A 24,207-nucleotide genomic window follows, 5' to 3' on the forward strand; every position below is an offset into this window, starting at 1 on the left:
CACCTAAGATACATATTTTAAGGTCCTAACCTTTTCTTCTGATTTTAAATGGTTTTAACTGATTTTAATATGGTGTGTTTATATAATTGTAACCTACCCTAGAACATTATGGTGAAGGTTGGGTAAGAAATTCAGTTAATACTATAGGAAGGTTATCGTCATCATCACCATCTTCTTTCATGAATTTATTGAATAATGCTGCTTTTAAACTCACATCTAAGTCAGACTGGTTTTGTCTCAGGGGCATGTCATAAAGTCCTAATAGCATGGTTTCCTTTTCAAAACAGCTGTCGATTGAGGCACTTTGAAGCAGAGAAGGAGCAGAAGGAAAGGAAGGGTGTGCTCACCCTTTTCCCTGCCATCCTATTTTCCTATTAATCTCCCCATCTCCTAAACTCTGTATAATAAAAAAAAAATCATAATGAATGCATTTTATTTGTAAGAATAATAAATCTTTATTGCAGTCCAAAGACCCATAGAACAATTTCAGAACAAAACACAGTTAAGACAGCCAACCACAAAAGAGAGAGAAGCCGAGGTGGTCATTTTGTTATGTCTCAAGCATGACAGGTCTAATGATATTACACTGGCCATGGCATTTTATTTATATGCCATTCTTCCGCTGTCGTACCCCAGAGTGTAGTCAGAGCCAGCCCAAGGCCCTTTGGCACCTGAGGCAAACCACAAAATGCTTCCCACCCCAACCAGGGAAGAAGGTGTGAGTGAAGATCTACATCAGGAGCAAGGGCAGGAGGAGACCAGCAGCCCCTTCCATTCACCAAGAAGCCCCTGTAGAAGTGGCATGGGGTTTGATTTGTAATTTACAATTGCAATGTACTGGTTTTTATCCCTGAGCTATAGGCAGGGCGAACCCACCCGTGAAGCAAGATAAGGCAACTGCACCAGGCAGCAGGACCCACAGGGGCAGCAGATCCAGCTTCCAAGGAATGCATTGCCCACTGCTGCTGATACAGTGGTAGTGACAACTGTGGCGAACTCCTTGGGGGTCGGATCTGCTGTCTCCTTGGCCTTTTGGCCAAGGCAGAAGGTGAAGGTTGACAGGGGAGATGCCCCTTTACTGTGCCAGTTCCCAGGCTGGTGCAGTGAAGAGGCCTGGATAGGTTGTTGCCATCATGGGCCAGCTCCTGAACTAGCATTTCAGGATATTTTCTTGGCTGCTGCTAGCAGAGATGCTATCAACAGTACCTTCCCCTACATTTTGGGTTGGGTGAATTGGGGTGCTCCTTGCTGGTGGGGCTCCCTCACTGATGAAGGCTGGGATGGACAGAGGAACACACCCCACTTGTATAGGGGCTTGGATGGTTCTGTTAAACAGTGGTTTAAAACACTGTTTGAAGAGATCTGTCTAAATCAAGTTTCTACTTTGTCATTCATAGATCCCCTGAAAAGGAGTGCCTGCTACTTGGCTACTATACCAATGGAAACTTGATAGTTTACAACTTTTTAAAGGGCTAAAACTACCTGGGAGCATGCTCTAAAACCTCTGGTCTTGCAGATCATGCTTACTTAAGAAACAAGGGGTTAGGACTGGAATTGTCAAATAATGGATTTCTGTCTGGCTCTTCTGTACACACTGAAAGGCAATAAGCAAGGTCATTTGCCTAAAGGTAACTTTAATTCAGGATAGAGTGTGCTGGGTTGTAGGTTTGTTTCCAGAAGCAACTTACTGCTTACTATTTGATAAAACTGTATTTCTCCATGAGATGGAAAGTAAATTTCTGTGAAGCTAGTTATAAATATTCATAATTTGCTGTAATACATTGTCTGCAATCCATTTTAATACAGAATTAAGCATCCTTAAATCCATTGAAAACAATTGGCTTAAGCATACTTTATGTTCTATTTATAATGCTTGACCTGACAACTCTTCTCCATAGAGAAGAGTAGGCTTAAACTCAGGGTGTTTGATGGAGGGCCATGAACGGAGTTTCATGAGCAGTGCAGAATTTAATACGTTAGTATTAAATTCAGATTTTATGCTTAACTGGATTTTTTAAAAAAAGTGACGATTGATCTAATGTGGGAGGGGACCTTTAAAAATATGGTTGTATATGATGGTGGCTTTGCATCAATCATGTGATCATTCCTCCTACTGATCACAGCCCTTTGTGCCATAACCTGTACTGTTTGAGGGGTCTCCAATGCTTAGAAGAAGCCAGCGGTGGAATGTATGCCTGTGCTGCCCAGGGTGGGTTCACGGTGCACGGAAGGCACCCTCCATGCGCCACAGTTCAGGGTTAGGAGACGGGCGGGGAAGCTGCTGCCCACTCTCCTGCTCTCTACCACCAGGTCAGGCACCAGGCAGAAGCACTGCAGTCAAGGCACAGCTCCTTCTGGCATGGAGCCAGGCTCCGATGAAAGAGTCTGCTGTGGGGGCGCCTGTTTGCGCCCCCTCTCAACATTGCCCCTGGGGCCACGGCACCCTCTGCTACGCCTTGGGGTGAAGCAGGCATCCCGTCTTGTGCAAGGAGAAGCAATTCTGCTAGCACTACAGTTTGTTAATTTCCCCCCACCCTGGATGTGATGCTGGTGGCATAATCTACAGCGCTTCTCTGGAAAGAGAGGTGTCATAGAATCATAGAGTTGGAAGAGACCACAAGGGCCATCGAGTCCAACCCCCTGCCAAGCAGGAAACACCATCAGAGCACTCCTGACATATGGTTGTCAAGCCTCTGCTTAAAGACCTCCAAAGAAGGAGACTCCACCACACTCCTTGGCAGCAAATTCCACTGTCGAACAGCTCTTACTGTCAGGAAGTTCTTCCTAATGTTTAGGTGGAATCTTCTTTCCTGCAGTTTTCGCTTTCTCTGGAAAGAGAGGTGTCTGTTTGGGGTGGGCTGTCAGTCCCTGATGCAGTTTTTCTACTCAGAAGAACAGGTGGTGCCTAGGGCTAGGAGCTTCTTTTAACAGCAGATCAGCTGTCCTTCTGCTCCAAAATTTTGGCATCTTTTATCATGCATTTGTAGTCTTGAGGATCATTTTAAGATTATGCTATTCTACCAGGGACTGCTTTGAATATGACTTGCAGCTTTAATTTAGTGCAAAATGCTGCATGTACACTTCCTTGTAAAAGTGTGAATGTGAGGATGTATTCAGCCAGTATTGTGGTCACTCTAGTGTTTCTGTTGGTTTTCTCAGCCCCTTCACAACCTGTTAACAACATATACCATCCGCCTGGGTCGCTTTGTCAAGAACCTCCAATGTAAAAGAAGCAGTAACTGCTGTGGGGTGGAATGTGACATTTGTGCAGCAGCCCCTTTAAAACATGTCCCTCCCAAGTTATGCTTTAAAATGATGACATTTTTAGAAACCATTTCTTTAGGTGCTGGTGGTTTTGAGGGCTAACTTGGTGCCGCTTATGGCGTAGTATAAGTACTTTTGTGTGTGACAGAAGTTACTTGAATTTTAAGAGAAGAGGGGATCTTTTTAAAAGACATGCAACGTTAACATGATAACTGAAGGGCTGTGTGTGTGTGTGCATTGCATAGCATTGTTAAAGTCAATAAAGGCACATAGCTTATGTTCAGAAGCTTTTGCTGTGAATTCATAGAAATGATGTAGTGCCTGACTCACAGGAGGGAAGAAAGGAGGGGAAGCCCAAATGAGATGATAGCTGACAAAGATGCTCTAAATGTCTTAATTGTTCAGTTTTAGTTGACACCAGTAAGATGATGTCACAGGAATGTCTTTGGAGAAATCTGCACAGTTTGATACTGCTGTTGGGGGGGGGCATGGGAGGGTGAGGTACCCAAAAGCGTAGCTCATAGTTCTTTGTGCATTTTTTGTGGTGAAGGGTTCTCAAGGAATTACCTCAGCTGTAAACTGACTTCATCTACATCTCCTGGCCTGGTGTATGGATGAAGCAAAGTTGCCCTCATATTTTATCACTTTGTAGAATTGTTAGTAATTAATGTTGTTAGTAATTTTTGCACATTTTTACAAAAAACTAAAAATTTTGGTAACATGATGGAATGGACTTGGTGTTAGCATATGCAGTGACACAAACTGGAAATAGACTCTTCCATTTGTCTCTTGGTGAAGGTGTTAAATTGATTTAAGAACTGGTTTATGTGGTGCTCTTATTTAAATGTCATTCCAATGGCTATTTCAAATTTTGGAAATGTGTTGATCTGTTGTAACCGCTGGGCATGTACTCTAAAAAAGTATGTGAGACCTTCCATAAAATGATAGTAAATAGTAATCTATTTTAATAGCGATTTTGTTATTACTAGGGCAACATCTTTGGCCTGTTGGTAAAAAGATCAGGGAAGATTCCCAAAATAACTTCTTCCAAGCATGAGAAGCAATTCTCATTTGCTGAGCTGCATTGTCATAGAAGACAAGCTGTTTTTCTCCTCAAGTTTTTTACTAGTCTCGTTGGGGCCATGTCCTTTTCAGCCATCACCATGACTTTAGTGGTCTTGATTGCATGATTTTTTGGGGAGAGGGTGTGGCAGATCTTACAACTTGGGTGGGAGATTAGACCATGTGACCATTTGGATCCTTTCTACTCTGAATTTAAATACGTAATAGCTTTCCCTGCAGAACGTACCCTGCAAATGAGATTCAGTTATCTTCTGCTTAGACTATTAATCACACAGTATCTCACACACTCACTCTCCATAGGAAAGGTTTAGAGAGGGCTTTCTCACAGATTTGTATTAAAAACACCAAGGTAGCTTAGACCCATTTTTGATATTTTTAATGAGTCCGCAGAGTGTTAATGAAATTCAGACTCTTCTCCCCCATTTCGTCTCCCTATCTTTTCTCTTTTCTCTTATAAGATAACCTGAAAGCTCAGCTGATGGCAGCGTGGTATCTAAATTTTGGAGGACTGCGAGGTCACTTCCCTTTGTCATCTTTGAAAGTCTATTTCCATAGTATTCGTAGAATTCTTTAAGTACAGATTTGGCATAGTAATGTAATGCCTTCATAATGTACAGTGCTTTATGGCATTCATATTCCTTTGTATGGGCAACAAAGATCTTAACCCCCTGGGGAGCTGGTACCTTCTGCTGTACAAGAATCCTGCCTAAGGCTAAGTTTCCAAACACTCCTTAACTGAGCAGAGAAGATGGTTGGCATTTAGATGGCATTAACCCATCTAAGCAAATTGAGTTTTGCCCACTAAAGGCTAATACGTAAAGGCTAATACATCAAATGTCAGTCAAGTACTCTTTCCTTAAATGTGGTAGGGCCACAAAGCTGATCCTGTGCTCTGCTTCATAAAATGAAACATTACAGTACTGGTAAAAGGAATTTTCTAAATATTGCTCTGACTTGGAGAGTTGACGCCACATCTGTATCTAACAGATTGAGGTTGAATCCTGACAAGACAGAAGTACTGTTTTGGGTGGACAGGAGGCGGGCAGTTGTGGAGGACTCCCTGGTCCGAAATGGGATAACTTTGCCCCTGAAGGACCAGGTGCACAGCCTGGGAGTCATTTTGGACTCACAGCTGTCCATGGAGGTGCAGGTCAATTCTGTGTCCAGGGCAGCTGTTTACCAGCTCTACCTGGTACGCAGGATGAGACCCTATCTGCCCGCTCTAGTTATCTCTCTCTTGGACTACTGCAATTCGCTCTACGTGGGGCTACCTTTGAAGGTGACCCAGAAACTACAACTAATCCAGAATGCGGCAGCTAAACTGGTGACTGGGAGTGGCCGCCGAGACCACATAACACTGGTCTTGAAAGACCTACATTGGCTCCCAGTACGTTTCCGGGCACAATTCAGAGTGTTGGTGCTGACCTTTAAAGCCCTTGGTCCAGTATACCTGAAGGAGCGTCTCCACCCTCATCATTCTACCCGGACACTGAGGTCCAGCGCGGAGGGCCTTCTGGCGGTTCCCTCGCTGCGAGAAGCCAAGTTACAGGGAACCAGGCAGAGGGCTTTCTCGGTAGTGGCACCTGCCCTGTGGAACGCCCTCCCACCAGATGTCAAAGAGAAAAACAACTACCAGACTTTTAGAAGACATCTGAAGACAGCCCTGTTTAGGGAAGCTTTTAGTGTTTGACGGACTATTGTATTTTAATATTTTGTTGGAAGCTGCCCAGAGTGGCTGGGGAAACCCAGCCAGATGGGAGGGGTATAAATAAATTATTATTATTATTATTATTATTATTATTATTATTATTTATTATATAGCTGTAGCTAGAACTCTAGCTGTAGCTAGAACTCTGCTGCACTAGCATGGGAAGAGTGGGGAAAGAGTGCTGGGCAGAAGCCTTGGAGCCAACCAGCCACCATCTCTAGAGCTAGATCCATGACTATCAAATACTGGAATAATTAAGTGATGGCAAATGTAATGGTGGGCTTTGAAGCAGGTTTTAGCAAGGAGTGGACTGCACAGCTCTGTCCCTCACAGAATGCCCCTAAAGCTGCAGACTTGCAGTGGAGGTTGTGATTGGGCTTCCCCACTTCATAACATGCTGGCCTTTGGTGGGTCAGAACCCACTACCAGGCCACAGCCTGATCTAAGTTGGGTTGCAACAGCAGTATCCAGCACTGTACAGATATATGTAAAATAAAAATAGGAATGGGTCCTCAATTGCATGTTTGGGTTAAAGGTGGGTCCTGAGTTAGCAAACATTGAAGACTATGGATCTATTGAGCTCCCGGTTGCTCTTCCCTTCAGGGCAGGGCCTTTATGTACTACGTAAACACTTACTGATTAGTCAGAGGAAGTTAAAAGAATAGTCATGTTCTTGACCAGCAAGAATTTCTTCTCCTTGACTTCACCTTCACATAATGCTTTCCCCATTTTCCACCTTTCAATTTTATAACTTTCATTTTGTTACAACTCCTTCAGCTTTCCAACAGGACCTTGCCACTGCTATCAGCAGCATATATAACTAATCCAAGAAAGGTCGCACTCAGTATGTCAGATCATGCAGAGCCAATATGTGAGTGTCAATGATGACTTGTGCCTGCAGTGAAGCGAATGGAAGACCGTAGCCAGCAGTCATCAACATTCATTTGTTTTCATAAGCATATTAAATGTCTGGGGTAGATAACATTTTGGTGAATGTGAGATTCATGATTTGCCTTAAAAAGATTTGACAAAAACAAAGATGGTTGATGAAGGGCATGCCCATTTGCTTGGAGAACAATAGCCATTGGGATAACCTTACCACAAGGTTGCTGTCTAAAGGGGCTATAGTGCAACAGAAGTAGGATGAAAATAAACCCGAATAGTTGTGGTATAAATGGTACAGGATTTCAGAAGTAACAGGATATGCACTGACTGGAAATGAAGCAATAGGACCACCCTACAACTTTTGCCAGTGCAAGCAATATTTAAAGTAGGATCATGTATGACTGCCCTGATAACAGCATGAGCGCAAATCATCATGAACGTGCAATAAAAAAAGGCTGTCAGGAGGAGGCTCAAGTGGTATGAATCATGGGATAGCTGTTCTCAGGTGTTTGGTTGCCTGACATATTTCAAGTCAATGCTTGCGCCTATATTTTTTCAAGATGGGTGTTGGGGGTATGTGGGAATCTAGCCCCTTCGTTCTGTTCTAAAGGCAAGCAAAGATAGTGGAAGGAAACACGCTTCAAATTGTCACAACTTGCAGTGGAGGGTGGAAGAGTCACTGTGGCAATTTGAATGTGAAATTGATCTGAAGAGCTGCTTTGCGCCTCTGAAGTCTTGCCATTGATCTTCATGTAATGAATTGCTGGGGCTCCAGGGCCCAAGATGGGTGAGTGGAGTTGTGATGTATCCTCTGCTGCCTCCAAACAAATGTTTTTCTACTCCGCCAATAAATCTTGCACAGACAGAATCCATTTTGTATATTACTTTTTTAAAACACACGCATACACACACACACCCCTTGGGGTTTATTTTTTGTTTATTTTTAAAGAAACTTTTATCAAATACCCATAAGAAACAAAATGAGGGAATTGATTTCTGTTACGAATGTACGTTGTGGTTGAGTACCAAAACAATGAGAGAGTTTCAAAGTCTGTCCATAAAACAGAATTAAGATGGCTACGCTTGTCAGTTTCACGTTGTCATTATAAGTGTTGATGGGGAGATGAAAGTGAAGGTGTTTAACACAATGCCTGTTACATTCCTTAGGTGCTGGAACAAGATGTGGTTCTGCAGTCTATTGACAGAGCTATTGAGGCCATTCATAATGCGGCGATGAAGAATGGGGGGAAATACAACTTGGAGCAGAGGGATGTCCTCCAGTAAGTACAGCAAGCAGGAATATTCAAGACAGTATGGAAATAATGTTAGGGATCTAACATCTGAAGGCAAATGACTGTAAGGCATGCGGTTAGCATTCAGGGCCAAGCCAGGTGTTTAAAAGACACATGGAGCGGTGCCTGCTCTATCACTTTTTTGTACTCTAGTCTCATCAGGAATTGTTGGAGCTAACCCCTGATTGCTTCACATCTCTGCATAATCACAAAACCTGCTCTCTAAAAAATAAAATAATACTAACAACAATGTTATTATTTGTACTCCGCCCATCTGACTGGCTTGCCCCAGCCACTCAGGGCAGCTTCCAGCATATACAGGATATGATAAACTATCAAACATTAAAAAGAACCTGGTGCCTCCAGAGAATGGAGAGGGAGGAGGAGGGAGCAACGAGTCCTGGAAGCCTAGAGCTTCCTTAGCTAGCAACTCCTCTCAGCCACTTTGAACCCCGAGAAGCGCAGAGGGCGGAGCAAGGCAGACACATTCAGAGAAATCGGTCTAAGCACAACCCAATAGTGGACAAAGAAACATGGGTTTTCTGGAGAGGGTCCCGGGCAAAAGTAGAAAGTGCACACGTGAACCTCGGGATTTTGCTAGCAATTCTAGATCAGCCCTGAGAAACTATCCATTTACTACAGATTTTCTCATGATAGTCCCACCTAGAAAAGGCTGATGTGTATCTAGGCTTGACATGTGCAGACACAATCTTTCTTTTGTAATATATTTTTAATTGTTTTTCAATTGGTGGAGTGTTATCTGGCACTAATAATGGTGGCTAAAACTACTACCCATTCCCTTTCCCAGCCCTGCCCACCCAATAAAGGAAAAGGGGGGTGGACAGAAGAAAGCAGTAGGCTACTAGAATAAGCAACCCAGTGTGGTAAGCAATAAGGAAGACAAAAGGCTTGGATATGCAAGAAGAAGTGGGAAGGGTAGGGAGAATGGGATATAGGAAGGATGTGCAGCAGCAGAGGAACCCAGATAATATGAGAGTCACAAAGAAAACCATGCCATATAAATGGGAAGATGTCAGCATGCTTGCCAGTGATTAAGTGATGCTAATCCAGACACCCTCCTGGGGGAAACATGAGGATTTCCAGTTGTAATAAGATGATCCTTTTGGCAACCAAAGCACCTCTATGAATCCAGAGCACCTGATTTTTCAGAAGTGCCCATAGATCAAAGTATTAAAATTTAAGGAAGAAGATAAAGCCACAGTAGTTTCATCACAAATTATTTGCAGATGCCAAGATATCAAAGAGTTGTGTAATCTTGAAACCATTGAAGCTTTGTTTCCAAGGTGGTAACCAAAGCTTAAAATGCTGTATTCACACTGTTTGCACTCGAGTTTCATTGGAGGGAGAAGTAAAGAGCTTTGCAGAGTTTCTTCCTCTAAACTGAACTCCTTGGTTTTCTAGGCTAAAAATGTCTGGTGCCTGCAAATCAAAACAGGTTTGCTTTCCAACACTGGTACTTCAGTTTCATGAGAGATACTCTCTTTCCTTGCACATCTTTTTGTCGTCAAATATCTCATGAATCATGAACAAAAGGGCAAGAAATAGTAAAATACTAAACCCTGCACACCATAAGTAGGAGACGGGAAAATTCATTGGGAGGAATTCAGCATTGCACAGTGGAAGCTTTTCAACTTGTCAGATGGAATGATCCCCTCCCCACTTGCATGTTGCTCTGGGAGTTCTCCCAAGCCCCTCCCAGAGCCAGTTTCTATGGGCGCAGGGATGTGGGGGAGCCCTGTTGTGAAAGTGGAAGACCTTGCAAAGGCACTCATTAGATGAATGCTGCCCATAGCTTTCGATAGCTCAGTGGAATTGGATTCATTCTGCCGTTGAAGTAAGATCTTCAAGGTCAGTCCGTGTTCACAGTTCAGTAATATGACTTCAGCTTTGGAACTCTGGACCAGTCCTGTGAGCTCTACTTTCTCAATATGGCTGTTGTTTTATGTTTTCAGGAAGCTGATACATCATCGGAAGGAAACTGTTTCCCGAAAAAGTCCCTCACCATCCACTCAAGGAATGACTCCATCTTCCAGTGATCATCACCTGGACCTAGCCAGGCAACCCAATGGCGTCTGCAGGACTGGATATGAGCGACACCATAGCTTGCCTAACACAGATCCCCAAGAGGAGGAAGTTGGTGTTTACCAGGTGAGATCTGTGGCATATTTAATCTTTTATCTTACAAGATATGTACTCCGTGTGTCGATTTTTTTTCTTGGGTGGGAAAGAGAATTTCCACCTCTTACACTTAACCATTTACAGCTGGCTGAGAGTGTTGATCCTAGAGAATAAGTAAAGAGCTGGGGTTTTTTTATTGGACCTGCCAGCTATTTAGAAGCTCAACCTCCATGCGTTATTTTATTGAGCATAGGTGAAAATATGTTACATGCCACCTGCTGTTTCTTGTCAGTGTTCTGTTTTGAGAATGAAGGAGGTGACTGCAGGTGATATTAACTGAACGGCAGCTTGAGATCAGTTCTTAAGTTGTGTTCACTACAGTTGACAAGCACTATAGAGTAGCTGAACCTATGATAGACCTGGCTACTGTGTGTGATGGTTTCATTTGTAAAACTTTGGGGAACTCCCGGAAAGAGGCCAATAGGAGAGAGATTTGTGAGAGCAGATTAGGGCATTCAGCAGTCTCGTAACTCGCTTTTAAAGAGATGCTGATTTCTCAGATAAGTAGGAAAAATGTATTTGGGACAGTGTTTCTTGTTGTCTTGCCCATTCTTCTAGAGATTAGTTCTTTTAACTACTGTGATTAACCCCAGTTTACTGCATTGCGCAATACGCCTTAAATTTTCTGTGCTGATGATAAACTAAGGAAGGAAGCACAGGAAATATGATTTGTAAGCAGAGATTTGTTTATTTAAGGCATTTATATCCTGTTTCTCTAAAAAGACTGTTGGAGCAGCTTACAAAAATTAGAACTAGGCTGGTCCATGGCACACTAGGGAAAAAAACAATGGGAGGGACATAGGAAGCAAAACTTAGTTTTGTAGACATTTAAACATATTCTGAGACTTCTCTGATGCCCGTGTATGTCTTTCAATAGGTAGGTGTTAGTACAGTTTGCTGGAATTACTGGCCCAGTAAAGTATGGGTTCCTTTCCCTCCCAAAGGAACAGGGAGACTCTTCCTTCAGAAATGACTTTATTTGTCTTAGTGATTGTTAGGACATTAATATTGCCATAACAACTTGTTTCTTGATCTATTTATATCTATACTCAAGGCAAATAAACTCATTAGATCTCCTTTGGAAGAGGCCAGAGAATGCTTCTCTATAGACAGAAAAATGAATGATGGAAATCCACTCCCCATCTGTATTCTCCATCATGACCCAGTGAAGCTCTAGCAAAACATGAAGTGCCTTGACTAATAGGAAGGAAGCTTCCCAAACCCAGTTTGGCTATAAATCCTCCACAATCTCTTTTGAGTGTGCTCCTGATGGAACGCGCTTTCACTGTGATAAACAGATGATGAATTTAGAATCGCTGGAGAGAAGATACTTTTTGAACATCCAAATTGAAGAAGACCAACCTGTCAGCTCTCCTGATTGTTAAGATTGACTTCTGTTTGGCACCGCCATCACCGTTGTTTCCTAAGTAGAGTTGTTAGCAAAGGTAAACAGGGAATTGCTGCCAAAATGATATTGAGGATGGGGCAATGGGGTTTGGAGGACACGTGTCGTAGGGCACACATCTTGCAGAGCCAATGCCCCTCCCCAGATTCTTTGAAAGATCCTTAAAAAAAAAAAAACAACCCCAGAAACCTTGGACTTGGAGGAAGCATGTTCTGTTAGACTGCTTGCTCTCAGCCCCCCATACTAGGGATTTTCTGGATATTGGGACATGTGCTCCTTTTTGCACAAGAATCTCTAGCTAGCAAGGGTATGCTAAACCTGAAGTGATCAGAACTTATTTAAGGATGTGACTTGTGATATGGTCTTACACGTGAAACCAGCTTGCAAGGAGAGAAGGAAGATGGAAGTAGATTCTCTATCAAACACCCCCCCCCATTTCTTTTCAGTATTCCCTTGTTATTGTTAGTGCTTCTCTTAGAAAGCATCAGTAGCGTGAAATTGACCTGATTCTTTGAAATTTCACAGGCTCTCACTTCTGGTCGACGTCCAGAATGCAGCAAGCAGCAAACATGTTCAAAACTGGGCTATTCTTGTCATTCTACAAAGCAAGGGTAGATGCAGAGGAAACTCAGGCAGCTTCAACATTGAGAGCAGAATTGTGCATCATTATGGAAATATGCCGTTTCCAAGCTTGTGTTGCCTGGTAGTGCTAAATAGGGACGGGGCATTTACATGGGAGAATTCTTCAACCACTGAGTGGTATTGACAATGTCCCTCTCCCAGCCATTTAAAAAAACTGTTCTGCCCACCATCATGGGCTCTGAGGCTGGAAGAAATCTGGCTGTTGGGAGAAAAACATTCTTGTGGGTATTGACAGGGGAGGATTAGCAGGAGCTGTTGAGCTTTCTTGCCCGCAGGCACACTAACCAGCAGGAATGTATTTGAGAAATATATATTTATTTGCCTGTGCAAAGCATACTTACAGCTACACCTGCGGCTGAGTTTCCAGTCTTTATAACAATAATGAAGGTGTTGCTTTATAATCTTAGGAAGTCTCAGACGGAAGTTTTAAAAATAACTCATGTTTATGCAAAACAACAAACTATATTTGTCTTATCTGTGTTGCATCCTGTTTTGGGGTTTTTTAAAAGATTTCCTGAACACCACCCAGGACTAAAGTACAAATTTTTATCATTTTGTAAAAAAAAGAAAAGAAAGAACACATAGGGGTCAATTTGAGAAGTTTGATGGAAACCATTGAAAAACCAAGATCCTTTCCTTAGCTGACTTCAATGGAACATTTAAAATATCTGGCTTATTCAGTTATATTTATTTGTTGGTTTCCAAGTGGCGTGAAGCACTTTTATTTGCAGTTTTGCACACTTCCCTAGAATCCTTTATTGGAGCACTGCTAAGAACTTAAATAAATAATATAAAAACAAATTCTGCTGCTTCCTCGTCATACCAAGCAAGTTGTTCAGAGCCTGTAAAGTTTACAGAATGCCAAGGATTGAAGATTTAAGTTGACTTGGTGCATGTGCATATACATAATCTTTTAGGGCAGGGGTGGCCAACTCCCAAAAGACTGTGATCTACTCACAGAATTAAAATCTAGCAGTGATCTACCCCCTTTTTGAGAATTCCAGCCTAAGCTCTAGGGACAAAGGGGGAAAGCGCCACTCACCAACGGATCACTGGCGAAACAAACAGCCTCACTGAATAAACTCCGTCTTCCATTCTGCAGATTGTGCAACAATGGGGGGCGAGGGGGCGGGCCCTTATTCTATTTTACCAGTGCTAAGGAAAGGGACCCAGCCATCGACCACGATCTACCAAAACCTCCCAGGGATCTAACAGTAGATCGCGATCAACCTGTTGGACACCCCTGCTTTAGGGGAAAGGAAGAGAGATTTTGCCAGTATTTTGAAAGACATCCTTTACGTCCTTAACTCCCAGCTGTCTGATATTTATTGAGATGGAATACCCATAATTTCTAAATGAACAAATGAGTTGTTGTCTTTCGTTAGAATCATGTGTAAGCATTGCCATTTTTCAAATGAGTAACACTTTTTTCTTTAAACTTAAAAAAAAATAAAGGACTGAGCTTGCGCTTCATCATGGTTTTAAGTACCGGTATTGTGTTTATGAACTGTAACTGTTAATTCTGGGCTTGGAGTAAAGAATGACTGTGGAAGGCAAACACATAGGCCTCACTATGGTAGTGTAGTGAATGGGATGGAGCTGTTTAAATAGTATCTTTCATTTTTAAAAAAATCATTTCATTTTATCTATTTATTTATTTATTATTCTGGATTACGATTTCAGAATGATAAAAGGCCAGAAACAAAGTATGGTGTAAGTTAACATATTTTATGGTTGTAGTTTCTAACTCCATATACCCTAACTTTAACTTTTTCATACTTAAGTGTAAAATGTTCTGCAAAACATAACCATAGGCTATGCTTGTTTTGTTCAAAAGCTGCATTTCATTTTAGTTTCCATTTATCTCCTGCCTACTGCTGTTTAACCAATCATGTTTATATATAATTCCTAGTATACCGTTGACATGAAGCTGCCACTTGCAAATCACTATTCTGCAAAATACACTGCTTACACTAGAATATGCAAATGGCTGGCTATTTGGGATGCATGGAGTTCCACAAATAAGATGGCCTAAGCACATGAAAAGTTTTGAACATTTTTCTTCAAATGAACATCTTTTGAACAATCTTTAAAGCGGCAGCCATCCCCAACCTGATACCCTCCGGGTGTTGATAGAATATAACCCCCCAGTTTGCAGCCAGCATGGCCAGTGGCCAGAGATGGTGTGACTTTTAGTCCCAAACATCTGGTGTAGCTTCTAGAGGAGCCAGGTTTGATTCCTTTTTGCTTTATTTATAAAGCACATTATAAAATGATAAATTCAGCAGCAGACCATAAAATGATAAATTCAACAATAGACTAAAATAATAATTTCCAAAACAGTGCAGCTTGCTGTGTGGTGATGCATAAAGGCATTTAAATAAGTATAAGGAAAGGACTGTCCTTTTTTTCTGGGAAGGGGAGAGAAGAGAGGGGACAAACACAGATGAGGAAGAAGAGTGCAGGAGATGAGTGCTGGCCCAAAGGGTGAGATTTTTGGTCTCCACCATCCAGACTCCTGCAAATAAGCTTTGGTGTCAAGAGAGTTGCCTCCAGCTGCCACCTGAGTGGCAAGAACTCCAGGAGCAGAATGAGGCCAAATAGAGGAAATCAGGTGCAGGACCCCTGTGGTGATGCAGCCCCTCAGAGCCTTAAGTTTGGGGAAGTGGGCTGTGTTAAGGAGCCCAGGATGACGTGTGCCATTGAATGGGAAACTGTCCTCTAGCTGGCTAACTGCCTTTGTTATAACAAACACTAATGGGAAGCAGTGTTAGACACTGAGATATGAAAGCTAGGAGCTAAATGGCACCTTAAGCCTAGGTTGTGGGCACAACAACGGAATGTCTAGGCGTGCTTTTTTATAACAAGAATACAAAGCTGAAAATGAATGAATTGCAGCTAAAATAATATGTTCATTTTTCACATGGTCTAGTCCTTCCCCTGCCCGCTCCCCTAATATTCTTATGAGGGTCTCTTCTCCAGTCTTCAGAAAGCAGCTGGAAGCGGGGAGGGAGAAAAAGGTCCTCCTTTCCTTCCACTCTGCAGTTTTAATCTGAAATTTTAGGCACAGTACGGCGCCTAAACTGATCACGCTAATGAAATTCCCTGTTGCAAAATGCGCCTAGAACAACGGGAGTTTCTAACACGGATGAGAAGTGCTTCTTCTGTATCCCAAAAGAAGGAAATTGAGCCTTAAAACCTAGAGCTACTTCTGTCTAATCCAGATGTCACAGACGGACTATCTAATCTAGCCTCTGCCCCACTCACCTCCCCCCACTGCTGATCAAGCTATGCAATTAATATTCCAGCCTTATCTGCTCACAGAAGAATTGTGTGACTTTGGAAGTGTGCTAGCTGTAGGGAGCTCTAAGCACCGTGCACGAGTCAAAGCTTTCCTTGTCAGGAGCCTCTGCAGGGAATGAATGGCATTGTAAATGGCCTTGTCTAGCCTGAGACTTTTTTCCAGTCTCAGTAAAAAATGCTCTGAATGCATTAATGCGAAGAAAACCTACATGCTTCTAGTCTTTGTCTTTATCCCTTTGCGAGCATCATTTGTTGCATGGATCGCTCCGAATGCATCTAATATGCACATGGTTTGCTGCCTCTGTGGAGGGGCTGAGAGGAAGGCAAAGTGTACGTGTTTGACAGGTCTGCGTAACACAAGCACACAGTGCACTGCTGAACGTAGCAATTAAACATGCTGCTTGTCTTGTCCATGGGAGGGAGGAAAGCGACACGTTCAGATGCTTCCGCTTTGCTCTTGGAGGAAACTGATTATTATTAACATTGCTATCCTCCAGCGGCATCTTTGAGGAATGAAAAGAGCAATATTGGGACAAATTTGTGCACACAGAGAAAAAAAATGATTTATTTTTTATGTGTCTGTCTTCACTACTTCCTTTGATTGTTCTAAAACCTTTTCTTCTAGATCCCACCACAGCCACGCCGTGCGGCTCCCGTTACTCCGCCACCGCCAGAGAAATACAAAAACACACAGATGGCTGCCTCTGTTAAAAGTAAGAAAAAAGCTTTTTGCGGCTATATGACAGTGAGGATCAGATGCATTGCTTAACTAACTTATTTGGTTGTCAACAATTAGGAATGTGGAAAACTTGCTTATAGTATGTCAGGCTGTTGATCCGTCAAGCTCAGTATTGTCTACATCACGGTGGGGATCCTCTGAGTCACAGGCCTGGTTAGGCCCACCAGGCCTCCCCGTTTGAACTGTCAGGTCGTTTTGGCCAAGCCACGTCCACTGGCCCTATAAACATCTGGTGTGGGGTGGGTAATGTACCGCTGAGCTGCTTCCGGCTGCGTGTGTTCCACAAGATGGAAAGGAGTATGTTATAGATAAGAGTTTATTCCAAATGTTTTGCTTTTGTATTTTTTGCCATGGATCTTTGAAGAAGACTTGCAGTCCTAGAACGGTTTTTTTCCAATTGTTCTAAAACCTTCTAGCAGAAAGCTTTCCAAACTTCTCATGTTGGTGACACACATTTTAGACATGCATCATTTTGCGACACAGTAATTCAGTTTTACTAGCAAACCGGAGGTTAAACTAACCCCTTTCCAGCCCTGGAAGCAACGTGGAGAGCTTTTGCGTGACACACCTACACACTGCAGCCGACACACTAACGTGTCATGGCACACAATTTGGAAAGCTCTGTTCTAGCATGATTTCAGCTAGTTGATAACTTCAGGCTGTTCCCATATGATTTTTTTTTTTTTTTTTACAAAACCACCAGTCCTATGACTTAAAGTTATTATCATGGGAAGATTTGCATGAGTAAGCACACAATATAAACATGCGTATTTTAGAAAGCTCGGGAATGGATTGGTGTATCTTTGTGTCCTTTGTGGCTAGATTTAGGTATTCCAGAAACTGCTGGAATCTTTCATCAGTTAGAGAGATACATGTGCCCAGGGCTTCCACCTTAAGAATTTTGGTTCTGGTAGTAACTTGGAGGGAGAACTTCAGAGATTGATGATAAATAGCTTCATGGGAACCACCATCCCTCCTTCCTTTCTAGTCAATTTCAGATGAGCTGGAAGTGGCAGTGGTTGGTCTTTCCCATATGACCTGGCAGTATTTGAATGACAGACATGCCTCTGTGCAGTTAGTTGCTTTGGCTAAGGTGCATAAACACTTCATGTTGTTCTTTGGAGTACTGCAACCAAGTGTACTGAGAATCCCAGCTTTCTCCTGACCAGGATGTGATAATTCCATAGATCACCAGGGGGAGCCCACTAATAATGCAATGATGAAGGGCTCAATTAAGAATGAGCTTTCTGGGAACAATCCATCCTGCTCTTTGTTCGGAGCTGAACATTGTAGAAGCGGTGCTCTCGGGAACCATATTCTTTCAGCTTTTACCAGGAGGGTGTGTCAGTTATGTAACAGCTGGCCGTCAATGATGTATATTCATTAAATCTGAAATGCCCAGTGTTGTTGAGAACAAAGGAGATAATTCTCCGGTGCTGTGCTTTTTTAAAAAATGGATTATCCAAAGGGTCAACCTTATTCAATGGGAACTATTTTCTTCAGGAATGCCTAGTGCAGACATAAAACATAGCCATGGTTAGAACCAATTAGCATTTGTTGCTTTAACCCTGGTTAAGGTTCCTAAGCTAAGTGTTGCCCCTTTAAGTCACCAGTGAGACCCACTTGTCACCTTGTAATCAGAAATGTTTGAGTGTCGGAAGCTGAGCCTAAGTCATAGACCAGGGTTGTTCATTGTGGATTTCAGTCAGTCCTGACTACTTATAACCATAGTTATAATAGCTGTACACACAGCCTCTTTGCCCCTGCTTCCCTCTTCCTTTCATGCACATAGTAAAACAAACCAGGAAATTGCAGTTAATCAAAGCTTCCCCTTATGTCTGAAATGGGCAACTGTGGTTAATGCCTTCCAAACAAGTTGGGGAACTAGAGGTGAATTTTAAACCATAGATCCATATCTGGCTTGCTTCTAAGCCATTAGTTTGGGCATGTTACCATCGGCTTTCTGCCTGCTTCCCCTGCTTATGCAAAGGGAGGATTGAAGAAGGAGCAAAAGGGCCTTTTTAGGTGCATATATAGATTCAAGCTGAAATTTTCAATAACAATAACTCCAACACATCTAGAATCAAGAGCACTAGGAAGAAACTGTGTCCAAATTTTTTTCCGTCTGTTTCCTCTTCAGAGATAGATAGCTAAAAATCCAAAAAAGTTGGAAGGAACCATGAACCTTACTAAACTAGGCACATAGTGAGGCAAATACAACAAAAGCAACTCATATTGCTTATAAAAACAAACAGGAGGCTTGAGGTGTGACGGTCAAAGTATTGGATTGCGTGTAGGTACTAATAATTTGCTTAGTACCAGATTGAGCACACACAATGAGTTTCATTATTTAAAGTTTAATCATGCTGGATTATTAGGTGCAAAGGAATTATGCTAGATCAGCCCTAGTCACCCAGGGGGAATTTATACTCTGTTGAAGCAACCAGGCAAATGATAGCATTGAAAACTTGGTGTAAGGAAAACAAACATTGGTTAAGCATTATGACTTAGGCCAAAAAAGAATAAAGTGCAGTACTTAAACTTGTGCGTTACTTGAGTCCTACTGGTCTTTGACTGTAATAAATTATCTGAATCTGAGTCCTACTCTGTATAGAAAAGAGATCAGTAGGTATAGAGGTTACCAATGTTTCTTTTAAATAAATAAAGTAAATATTCTGGAGCCAGATCCTGCTAGGCATGTGTGCTGAGTACAAGGCAATGAGAGCGTGTTAGTGATTCATTAGCAATTTAAAAAATCTTTTTGGGAATTGAGAATAAATCTGTTCCCCTTTGGTTTTTAAGAGTGGTGGGTAACATAAGGGTGATACAGTTAATCAAGAATTAGAATCAGCGTTGTTGCCATTTGAAAGTACTGCTTCTTTCCTTTTACAGATAAGGTTCTCAAGTTGTCCATCTATGTCACTATTTACTATATATACTCTTCCTTGTCTTAGCAATGAAAGACTGACTGTGGGATATATAGTAGCCTTTTTTTGGGAAGATAAGGAATAAAACTTAGTACGGAAATGCAGACAGAATCTTAAACAAGACATTCCAGCAGTTGGACTGCTTGTACATATATGCTTGATTTGCCTTGAGTATTCGGGTTTGTGAAGGTATGAGTTTACTGCCGCAAAAATAGCATGGTACTTAGAAAGCCTTAACCAGCAAGATTGCTGAAGAAAATAAATTACGCAAATCTTATTTATTTATTTATTTATTTTACTTCTTAGGTACAAACCATTCCTATTATCTGTAAAAGTTGCAACTGGTTATTTCCACTTCTTAACAACGCCAGCCATGCAAGAGCTAATTGTAATATAATGCAAGGTTTATTTGTTACTGAAAACCAAAGGGCTTCCAGAAATTCCATGCAGGAGGAAGATCTCTGAGCAATTTTAGGATAAACCTTGTGAACCAACATCCCATTGTGTCGGTTAACAATCTAAAGGTCAGGCATGCAGAACTTTTTGGCCTGGAGGGCCAGATCTTTATCTCCACCTCACGGGCCAGTTTTGTCAGGCGGATGGGACCACATACTGGTCAGTCATATTACAACATAATGATGCCAGGTGATTGACACCTGTCTAAACACAGTGCTCTTCACAGTGCTTTCCAAGCATCCAACATCCAACTGATTGTTGGGCACTTCTGAAATGCTGCGTGAAGCACTTTGTGAGCCATGCACTTGGTGACTGTCAGCCAGCCAGCAGGGCCTGCAAAGCCCATCAGTCAACATCCTATGACTTCACTTAACGTCCTATGACTTCAGGCATATGTTAGGTGGCATGGCTTACCCGAAATAGCCTTGGGGGCCAAATGGACAGCCCTGGCAGGCTAAGTTTTGCCCATGAGCCACAAGTGTTATAGAGGGGTGGCGGTCAGTACCGTTTAGCCAGTGATCTCTGTTGTTGACTTCCGTACATAGTACATTCTCAACTGGTGCTTGAAAGTAGCTGCAGAAAGGAAAAGGGGGATGCTTCAGCAATGGGCAGTTTTCCTCTTGTAATTTGAAATATGTAAGAAACATTATTCAAAAGTAATAGCTGTATGCTTAAAAATGAAAGAGAGAAAAAAGTGCATCTATTCCTGTGGGGAAAATCTCTTCCACCCGCAGATTAATGCTTTTTAATAAAAACACTGGGATCTTTGAAGAAAATTCATGTCTGCAGAGCAGCTTTTTCTCCCTTGCTGGAAAGAGGTTAGTGATCAGGAATACTCAAGAGAGAGTTAATACAATTTTGCTTTGAGATAAGTGAACCAGGAAGGCTAGTTAAACTACTTTGGAAGCATGCACAATGAGCTTCTTAATGGACTCTGCTGTTGCAGTTTGTTTTTTCCCCTCCTTTCCTTTGATGCTGTTGCTAAGACATTTTAATCGTTGCCTTTCAGACGCAGTTGAAATCACCTCTCGGTCAGTTTCTAGTGCCTCCTCTGTAAGCACAACTTCGCTGGATACCTTGTACACTGGCTCAACAGAGTCGGCTCTCCCAACTGCTACTCCCAGCCCCAGCAACACCCCTCCCCCTGTCCCCAGCAGAAGTGCCCACACGATGGCATCGCACAGCTTGGATATTAGTCCGCCAGGGCAAAGAAAGCATGGTAGTGCAAGCAAATCACCCCAGACCAAGAGGGCTGCCCCACAAGTGCCCGTGCAAGCAGGGGCTTCAGGTGCAAATGACGAGAAGACCGTACAAGCCAAGGAGACTGTGCCAGTTGCTCCTGCGGAGGCAGAGGATGTTGACTCCCTTTGCCCAGAAGATAAAAAGCCAGCTGATCTAGAGGATGCAGATCATGAATCACCGAGCCTAGTAGTATCTGTGCCAAAGACAATAGGCGCCGAATTGATTGAACTCGTCCGCAGGAACACGAATCTCAGCTATGAGCTCTCCCGGGTTGCCATTGGTGTAGTAATTGGCCATATCCAAACTTCTGTTCCTGCCACTAATAGCATCATGGAGCAGATTCTCATCTCATTGGTGGAAAGCAAGGTAGGAAAATACATAGGTTGAAAAGCATTTTCTGTGGCTTGCTGGCTGATGAACTTTGTTTTTAGAAGGCATGGGGGGTTTTTTGGTGGGCAGGCAGTAGTAACATGAGTTGGGAGCTCAAGTACTTAGGTGACTGAGGCAGCGTGGATCATATTCTGTCCAGCATAAGAGTGGACATATCCCCTTGAGGATATGTCGGCTCCTTTAGAGATGGTTGAACTTCAGACTAGCAGGATGTCCTTGATTCTTTTGTTCTATAATCCCAAGATCCACCAATCACAGCCAGATGCAAAATACACTGAATAAGAATTAAATAATTTTGAGCCCAGAAATTTGATTCCAGAACCAGAGCTGAATTGAGGTTGTAGTCCTTTCAGACAAGAATCCGCTCCTAACTACCCCTGCCCCCTGGTGTGTCAGAAGTATAATTTGTGGCTGGGAAGGGGGTGTTGTTATTGTTAAACAATTGGGAGTCAATAATCCTTGCCAATCTGCTTCAAATTACCCAGATCTACCAGTATATCCTGCTTTCTGCCCATCCCTACTCTATGGTGTATTTGTCACCTCAGAAAGTAGCAGAATGCATGTTCAGTTACTGGGCTTTATTTATGAAGAGGTGGTAGAATTACTGAACACTTAATATGGCAGAAGAGCAACAGAATAAAAAGGGAATGGGATCATGCGGTCTTGTTGACATCCTTATTGGTAAATAATACACTGGCAACGCAGGGTTAGGCATACAGAGAAAGAACTGCATAAATCTGGCCTGCATAGTTTGGAACCCTAAATCAGAGATGATTTAGGTGGCAACTTAATGACCCTGGTTGGTATAGACTGAGTTAGTGTTATAAAAGTAACAGTTGTCTATAAAGGGAAAACATAATACAGTGGTACCTCGCAAGACAAATGCCTCGCAAGACGAAAAACTCGTAAGACGAAAGAGTTTTCCGTTTTTTGAGTCGCTTCGCAAGACAAAGTTCCCTATGGGCTTGCTTCGCAAGACGAAAACGTCTTGCGAGTTCTTGCGAGTTTGTTTCCTTTTTCTTAAAGCCGCTAAGTACTGTTAATAGCCGTGCTTCGCAAGACGATAAATCCGCAAGACAAAGAAACTCGCAGAACGAATTAATTTCGTCTTGCGAGGCACCACTGTACAGAATCTGCAAAGAGGTGGGAGAACCATAAGCAACATTGGTTCATTGCGAGGTCCTGTTCGGATTATTTTCTCCAAAACCACATTCCCCCCCCCCCTAAATTAAGAGTTCTAGAGATAAGGCTGTTACACTGCTTTGCGTTCATATGGCCCCAAAAGTCAAATCCTTTGGTCTCTGTCAACCTGGGGTACGATGTTTTCTTTTTCTTTTATTTATATATAAACTAGTTTTGTTTCTATCCTGCTACATCTTTTATTTACCATAGTCTGAGGTCACTGCCTTGCTGAAGCTAAGCAGGCCTGGATCTGGTCAGTGCCTGGATGGGTGTCCGCCTGGGAACCATGTGTAAAAATTAGTGTAAAATAATCAAGTAACATCCTAGCAACATTATCACGGGACAGAAACAGCATCAAGAGCATTGCCATAAAAAGTGTGTTTGGAGAGGGCTCTTGATTTCCTGGCTCAGTGCGCTCAATGACATGGAAAGCCAGATCTCCCACAGCTATGAATTACATGATGTGAGCACTGATTATGAGAAGGTCTGATCCGTGTCCTCTAGACCTCACAGGTAGATGGATGCTTAACACAGATTCTGATGGGTGCAGCATGTAGGGCCAGGTATATGCTTTGTTCACAGTTTCCAATTCCCTCTTTAACTCACCAAGTGGCATCTTCAAGCCACTTGAGCTATGCTGGAACTGCTCGTTCCCCCAACATTAAATTGCACACTCTTGCCACTGACTCCATAGTCTGTCTGGCTAACTGGCTTTAAGTGGAATAATATTAAATTCAGTTCCTTTCTGTTGTGCGGTAGTGGAGAAGGAAACTTCCTACTGACCTCTAATAGGAAAGCATTATTGATGCTGGCAAGATTACAAAAGGGTTTAGCGAGGTATACAGATATGGAAAACTGTTTTGCTCAAAATTCAGATCAAATCGTAATCCAGTTAGCTGTCCATAGTGAACACAATCGCTAGGTGCAGCAGCGGAACTTCACATTTCTGGGATCATGTGACCCACTGGGTAATCAAGATAATTGCTTTTTAACTTGATAAAGATGGCGTATCAATACTCAGCCTCAATTCAGCAGAAACCTATAAGCAATTTCATGCTGCAGCCTTTTCTCCCCGCACCCTGCCTACAATTTGGCTTAGACTGTTGGTTTCTGTTCCTGTTCTATGGCTCAAAGGAAACACCTACAATACTTTGAGCTGACCGTATCCTGATAAAACACTAACAAAACCAATTTTTAATTGAAGACTGGAAATGTGTGGAGTCTGTGCACCAACTTCTCATGTAAGGATAATTTTAAAGGGCTGTATCCAGTGCTACTGCTACTCAGAGTTGCCCCATTGAAATTAATGGGCATGACCAGCTTAGGTCTCTTAATTTCAGTGGGTCTACTCTAAGTAGGATTAGCACTGGATCCAACCCCAGATGTGCAACCTCTCTTGTCACTTTTTCCCTACTCAGAAAAACAAGACCATGGTTTTCCCCCCTTTTGGCAGTGTATGGCAAAAAATTGTCAATATTATTAATTCCATT

The 24,207-nt window shown here is 42.4% G+C and overlaps 1 protein-coding gene across 2 annotated transcripts in view; it reads left to right on the forward strand.

The window, feature by feature from the left end:
• NCKIPSD (NCK interacting protein with SH3 domain) overlaps window positions 1-24,207 on the forward strand; it is an 86,922-nt gene that overhangs the window by 30,009 nt on the left and 32,706 nt on the right. The window contains exons 2-6 of one of the 2 annotated variants that reach the window (XM_053377931.1): window positions 8,108-8,220; window positions 10,206-10,401; window positions 14,162-14,191; window positions 16,407-16,494; window positions 20,913-21,511. In XM_053377931.1, the coding sequence (XP_053233906.1) occupies window positions 8,108-8,220; window positions 10,206-10,401; window positions 14,162-14,191; window positions 16,407-16,494; window positions 20,913-21,511 (1,026 nt within the window). The remainder of the gene's footprint in view (window positions 1-8,107; window positions 8,221-10,205; window positions 10,402-14,161; window positions 14,192-16,406; window positions 16,495-20,912; window positions 21,512-24,207) is intronic. The other variant, XM_053377932.1, reaches the window with a different exon arrangement.

The sequence above is a fragment of the Podarcis raffonei genome, chromosome 2, assembly GCF_027172205.1.
Source record: "Podarcis raffonei isolate rPodRaf1 chromosome 2, rPodRaf1.pri, whole genome shotgun sequence".
Lineage (NCBI taxonomy): Eukaryota > Metazoa > Chordata > Lepidosauria > Squamata > Lacertidae > Podarcis > Podarcis raffonei.